At 37.6% G+C, this 7,380-nt stretch overlaps 1 protein-coding gene across 1 annotated transcript; it reads right to left on the reverse strand.

Annotated features, from left to right (window-relative positions):
* Nucleotides 1-4,329: 4,329 nt before the first annotated feature.
* Nucleotides 4,330-7,174, reverse strand: LOC138713691 (uncharacterized). The gene is made up of 2 exons (XM_069845977.1): nt 6,095-7,174; nt 4,330-4,917 (listed from the first exon to the last, which is right to left on the reverse strand). Exon 1 carries the CDS (start codon nt 7,089-7,091, stop codon nt 6,096-6,098), a length of 996 nt encoding a protein of 331 aa, XP_069702078.1. The 5' UTR covers nt 7,092-7,174; the 3' UTR covers nt 4,330-4,917; nt 6,095.
* Nucleotides 7,175-7,380: the final 206 nt, after the last annotated feature.

Below are 7,380 nucleotides of genomic sequence, written 5' to 3' on the forward strand. Positions count from 1 at the left end.
CTGGCTATGGACTGGATGGTTCGGTGTTCGATCCCAAGTGGTGACAGGATTTTTTCTCGTTGCCAAATTTTCAGAACGGTCCCGACGTTCACTCAGCCTCCTATAAAATTAAGTACCGGGTCTTTCCCGGGGGAAAAAGGCGGTCAGAGAGTGGTGCCGGCCACACCAACTCATTCTAGTGGCGAGGTCATGGAAAGCATGGGGCTCTACCTCCATGCCCCCCAAGTGCCTTCACGGCATGTTACGGGGATACCTTTACCTTTACCTTTTATAAAACAACACAAAAGAAAATATCTTAGAAATTACATAAAATATAGTAGAAAATTACAAATAGTCAAGATTAGTTACATAATATAAGGACAATACAAAATAAAGTAAAAAATTACATATAATCAAAATCAGTACCATAACATAAGGGGAATATGTATATACACAATTTATAAGACATAAATTGCTCGAGATAAATTCGACGATTAATTCACTTGAATAATATACAGTTAATATACTAATAGGAAAATACATGTGGGTTACAAGACATAATATATTGAATAACAAAATCGTACTACATGGCATACAGATACAAATGATTAAGTAATCTATCAAGATAATAACATAAAAAAAAGAAGAGAGAGGAGAAAAAAACATGGTCATTTACGACTATTTAGAAACTTCCGCAAGAGTCTAGTTCTGTTCAATAAAAACATTTCTAAGGAAAGTGTACTTAAAAGATTTTAGACTCCGACTGCTCCTGATTTCCTGTGACAAGGAATTCCAGGAACGGGCTGTGTGTATTGTGAAGGAAGCAGAGTACAGAGATGTTTGATGATATGAGGTTATATTGTGAATGTGTATCACGGTTGTGGTGGGATACCAAAAGTGTGAAGCGAGGAACTAGGTAAATAGTTGTGGAATTATTTAAAATATGATACAGCAAACCGAGTGAATGAACTGAAAGTCTCTCTCGTAAACGAAGCCAAGATGATTGTAAGAAATACTCGGAGACATGATCATAGCGACGGCTGTTAAAAATGAGACGGACGCAAGCATTATGAATTGGGCTGGGATCGAACCCGCAACCTCTACCGACTGTATGGATGGTGATGATATGTCAAGTAATGATAGCGAAATGAGTCCGAGGTGCTATTATGCTGAAGTGGTTGAGGGAAAACCCCGAAAAAACAGGAAACACTCAACCAGGTAATTTGTCTCAATTAGGATTTGAACCCGGGACTGTTCGTTTCACGGTCTGACGTGCTAGCCGTTACTCCATAGTGATGGACTATAAAAATACCTTGGAACAAATTTTAAATGCAATAAAAGCTACCATGTTAAAAATAACGTTTAATTAGTTAGGATTTTAATAACACACAGAATACTTCAATTATAACTGTAGATATCAGGCAACGTGGTCCAACAACATGTAACATCGCCTGTCTCCGAATTGTAGCGAAGATACCCGAAGGGACTTTGTTTCAGGAGAGCGGCCACTTTTTCTTTTGACAGCTGTACATTGAAAAAACGCACAGGTGCGTGTGTGCACAAACACACACACAATAAGTAAACCAACAATAAGTATTTCGGCATAACTTTAATCTTCAATTATTCTGGAAGACTAACTTTCGTGGAGTCATGTTGGATAAGTATCTTACTTGTCTTTTTACACTGAGACCTTTATAATGCTTTAGACTCAATAAGGGGGGCAAAGACTAATTGGGATTTCCCGGTCTCTGATCGGGTCAAAAACCCTGATGGAACTGATATTTAACTCTTGCGGTGAATTTCGGTGAAGTCCGGAGGGCCTAATTAGTCAAATCCACTCTCCTCACCTCCACGCTGGGGCCCCCTGGGATCTTTTAAGATGCGAAAGAGAGAGTGGTGTGCGGAAAGCAGTGGGAAGCTACCGCATTTATATATCCCAAACATCTTGCCAATTTAATCATGTTGAATTCGTCCCTAGTAAAAAATTCCGGACGTAAACTATCCCCCCAATCGGATGTCCGGGTGGGGGATACTGGGGAAGAGTTCTTCATGATGCAAGCGAACGAGGACAAGAAAAGAAGACCGATGACAACGGGATCGATGAAAGTGGAGACGACAAATCTACCAGGTAAGCTGGAAAACTTGAAGGAAGCAATGAGTCTCGGAAGTTGATGAAATATCGTATTTTTCTTAGACAACACAGACATTGCAGGATACAATATAAACTCGTTTCACTTCAACACGAACCAATATAGCGTACTTTTATTTTGCGTTTATTTGCATTTTTTAGTATTTCATTGTTTACTGGTCACTTTTTAGGAAATGTTCTACTTTTTGTTGGACTATTGCTCTTTTCCTCGTTTGAACGGACTTTTTTACGGTGTAATCATAGTCTACATTCCAGAACTTATTGCAGATTGCGTCATGCAGAAATTTGCAATAGTCTTAACTCCTGATCACGTGTGAAACGTGACTGCCCCCATTTAACGCAGCAGAACAAATACTGCAGCCACAGTCCTCGCAGTCAGCATATATATCTTACAAGTGAAGTGAAGGAGTATTGATAGAGAAAGTGCTGCTTCTATTGCAGTTTCTCAAGGCTTGCTGGCTGATCCTCATTAAGGGGTGCCAATGAAAGCTTTTCAATTTTGGCAACAACAATAAAACGGCTAGAGAAAAGAGATTAGAGCATTCGTTCAGCTGTCAAAAGTATTAAAAGAACATTTGCAACAGTGAGGAGGAAAAAATTTGACGAGAAGTTAAAGAGAAAATTATATATATATATTGCGAAACAGCATTGGGTACCAGTCAATGTCCACATTCGAGAAAGTTCTGCAAGGTGAAAATACTGATTTCAGTGTTTTTTATGAAGATTTTTCAGCAGCAGATGTTGGTCACTTCAAGTATGTGTCCAATGTCTCCATGACGTGAGTTTAGGTAAAGAAGTGTTTTTCAATATACGGGAATGTCTTTCAAGACAACCGGCAATCCTTCAAACCTGAAATTCTACGAATCATTATTATTATTATTATTATTATTATTATTATTATTATTATTAAGGGCATTTTGTGTCATTTTCCTATGATTTATGTGTCATCAACTTCCGAGTCATAATTATAAATAATTATAGAAAATTTACCCTCCACCACAATGCACTGATTTCTAAGTGAGTTAAATAAACATTTATGATTTATGCAGATTTTGCTATTTGCTAAGGAATGGTTTTTAAATGTCCTATAAGACCATACTAATGCGAACAAGGTAAAATGTTTGAGGAAAACTAACTTCAAAGTATACAATTTAGTTACATTGAGTTTGCATTGCTTGACAGGTTCGGTTGAGACCAGGAGCCTGGTAGACTTACGGACTGCTATGGAGAGGGAGAATACCATCTACAGACGCACCATCATAGATGTAGACGATGCAGGTAATATTCAGAATAATGACGAAGAATTACGCTCTGTTCACAGTGACTATAATAAGTCAACTATATCCATCATAATCATAATCGTCATCGTCATTATCAACCAGAAGGTGGACCAATAAACCCGTTCCGATCACACAGGTTCATCTCCTCGTAGGACGACACACATCACGATATCCAAATGGTTGCAAGTTTTTTACTATCTTCGTCAGCCTTTTGTCTTCAAGGATGTAATCATGCCAATTTCCTATTTTCCAGCTACACTCAGAAATCTCATTTCTGCAGACTCTATATGTCTCTTATCAGATCTTCTCAGTGTCCAATTTTGTTACTACTCGTATTACTATTCATATGGGTTATTATTAGTCTTCACGTTGAGGTAAAGTTACAAAGGTTAGCGGTACACAGTTACACAGTTCATCAAACGAATAAATTTTGTCCATTTGCAACCACTTAATTTGTTGCTGCTCAAATCTCTGAACGTACTTCTGCCACCTGTTAGCAGGATCCATTCTTGTTGAGGAATAAAACTGTCTAATCGTTACGGTACACCTGGAAATATCCTTATTTTAAGGAACATCTATTTCGGGGGTATTCTTGCACATTTCCTTCTCTGTCTCTAGAAACATGTACTATATATAAATCGTTTACTTCAAAGTGTTTGAACACAACTGAATGCTTTGTTGGCGTGAAGACATTTCGTGGTATACAAAAGCTTCTAGCCACATAACTTATCTTTTTCAGTTGGAAATTTAAGAACTGTAACATAGCACTGTCATTTACAGCACTCTGATAATTGCTTGAACACACAGGCATACAACATTTGGAAGTCATCTGTAAATAAAACAAAATGGAAAATTAATTTCATTTTTAAATAAAAGTCTAAACTTCCTTTATTTCATTTCAATCAGTTTATTTTTCTTTGAAGTTATATCTATATTACAAGCAATTGTTATTACGTGCTTCAATGTTTATTTCTTTTTTCACTTTTACTTTCATGATTATAATAGCTTGGTGACGTACATGTTGTCTTGCTACTGTCCGTCTGAGTAGTTATGTCACACGGTTCTCAAAACGGGAGAAATCACGTTACAGGTATTTATTTAACGGGGTCCTTTCCTTTAAATTATTTTAAACAGCTGTATAATACTACCTAAACTTCCAATTCTATACAGCAAATATTTGCAGAGTAGAACCTAACAGCTCAGACACTAGCCCTTACAGAGAGGACAGGAGAAACGGGATGCGATATAACCATTCGGCTGGACAGTACACATATTTTATCCTATTCATAGTTAGCAATCAGTGTATTACGAAGATTTCAACCAAGAAGTACATTGCCTTTCAGCAACAAGTGACAAGCCGGCAAAGCCGATGATGGTGTACGCTGCCACCCAGACCTCGAGCAGCGACCACTTGGAAGGAATCGAGCAGGAGGAGATCGAGAGGCACGAGAAGATGATGAGGAAGGAGGGCCTGATGAAGCTGTGGGAGCTGGAGGTGCATCTGTATCACTTCCAACACGAAAAATATGAAGGTACAGTACCTGTTTACATCCTTTCACAAGCAGAATCCGTGGATACGCAGAGTAGCGCAATCAGCTAGTTGGCCGCCATTGTTATTCCATTTCAACACGCTTGAGATAGAAACATTTAAAGTAAGACTCAATTTGGACCAGTGTCCGTGGCCATTAAAATTAAAAATATATGATCCTGATTTAAGCTACATTTATTCCCTCTACAACTGTATAAGGCAAATAGCGTGCGCTGGAATAAAAAAGGCTGATTTGTCGGAATTTCGGGCGCAAAGGATTGCGGTACTCTGGATGTACACGGACTCCGTGCACAAGTTCAGGAGACTTGAATTCTTATTGGTAGCGAATAGGGCATTTATCCAGTGGTGTCATTCAGCCAGCTCACACCAATCGCCCGATTCACTTGTTTGAATTTAAAACAAATTAGGTTCTCGACAGAAATGAAGAACATTAATATGTTTAATATTTTAACACGGAATTCTGTAACTTTGTAACATGACAGTAAACATAATCATATCAAATTATTAAGTGGTTCATTCCTACACAAGGGTACAGGTAGTCAGAACAGGAATGCAATATCGATGGTTTTGTTTAAGGCGACGGAGCACTGAAATTTGTATTTTCCATAGTTTTTAACCAAATGATTTGAAATTTTTACTTCATAATTCATTTTGTAAGTGAAACACCTGTACCAAGTTTCATTAGACTATCTCGATTAGGTTTTGAGATATTAATTATTACATTAATTTATTCATTAAGGTATAAAAATTGCTATTTAAAAAAAAGTTTTTGGAGAAAATCAATAAAATTATTTTTGTATACTCCTAAGAGTTGCACTAACAAAGTGACATATGCTTTTTGTTTTATCAGGTTTCTTTCTTCTAAAAAAAAATATTATTTTTCATATTTAAGAAAAATAATGAATTTTATTATAATTATTATTTTCTTTTAATGATAGCACAGCTCCTGCATGCAGATTGGAAAAAAGCATATGTCACTATTTTTATTACACTTTCGTTTATATGTGTGGCAAATTTCAACTCTATTGAGTCACAACTTCTTTTGTAATAGGCATTTGAAGTTGTCAGTATATTAAAAATTTTAAATGGGAGAAAAATAACGTTGAAATAAAACATGCTTCTAACATGATATGTTACCTTAGAATTGCCCAGCTCCATATGTGGTTCCCTCTGCTCTCTTTTTCTGGTGTTGAGAAGCCATTTTAGAGAACTTCAACCTTTTCCTGATTGAACGGTGTCCAGTATTGTGTGTTACTTCACTCTGATTAATTCTTCGCTTGTCGCGTTGCACACTTAGTTTCACTCCACTCTCACTCATGTCCAAGCCAGTTGCAGATTCTTTTAGTTTTTCACTAACCTCACAACCCATGTTAAAAACACTAACAGCTGAAGTAACAGCAATGTCCACTTTCTTTTTTGCCACAAAAACAGTCTTAGGGCAATAGTTCCATATGACACTATGTAGACATTCATTGGTGTTTTGTGTCTTGCCTTGCTTGCACCTTTCAAGAAGTTCATTACTGGCAAGCTTTTGGTACACAGGTATTATTTTAGCTACTGCTGAGGAATCCAGTACTGTTGTCATCGTGGTCTTGTCATGTTTTGGTGATATTTCACCTCTGGCTGTAGCACGATTGTAGAAGCACCATGATGATGCTCCGCCGGGACACTTTAAGTGTTGAGGCTCTTCATCTGTAGACATTGCATGGTACAGAGTGGCATATATTGCAGTCTTCATGTGTTGCACATTTGGAATATTGTTTTTAATTGCCTGCCGATAATACAGCTGCAGCTTTAGGATCGTTTCCTTTGTCAGTCTGCCTGTTTTAGTACCACCGACTGTCACACGCTTTGCTCTCCACTCACTCACTATATTGTTCAATCCTGTCACCAGTCTTTTAGATACATGATTGATACATTCATCTTTCTGTAACTTTACTTCGTTTCCATACACCTTCAGGGACTGTAGATGGTTGAAGGCTTTAGAGTCACCATCGGAGAGCATAGTAACATATCGCATGCCACATACATTTACTGAACGTTTCCACAGAACTTCAGCTATTGCCACCTCCATCGACCCTGCAGACCCACTATAATTAGCCTCACATTCACCACTTTCTTTATGGTTTTGCATCCATTCTTTATATGCCTCACTGTCTTTATTGAGAGTTTTTACCTTGTTACTGCATGTGGCACAATATGTGGAAAGTACCTCAAAATCTATGACAACACCAGTCAGTACATCAATAACTATGCCTACACCATAGTGTGACATATGGCCTCTTTTGTGCCAGCTTCCATCATAAGACACAGTTATGTCTACAACATTTTCAGGACCCTGATCTTGATTCAGGCCTGTATATGCTTTTCGAACAGCATTATGTGCCATATCTAAAACATTATGACGCAATATTTTGTCATCA

The sequence above is a fragment of the Periplaneta americana genome, chromosome 14 (genome assembly GCF_040183065.1).
Source record: "Periplaneta americana isolate PAMFEO1 chromosome 14, P.americana_PAMFEO1_priV1, whole genome shotgun sequence".
Classification (NCBI taxonomy): Eukaryota; Metazoa; Arthropoda; class Insecta; order Blattodea; family Blattidae; genus Periplaneta; species Periplaneta americana.

Coding starts and splice junctions, on each gene's coding strand:
- LOC138713691 (XM_069845977.1), bottom strand. CDS start 7,091: ATGCAAAACCATAAAGAAAGTGGTGAATGTGAGGCTAATTATAGTGGG.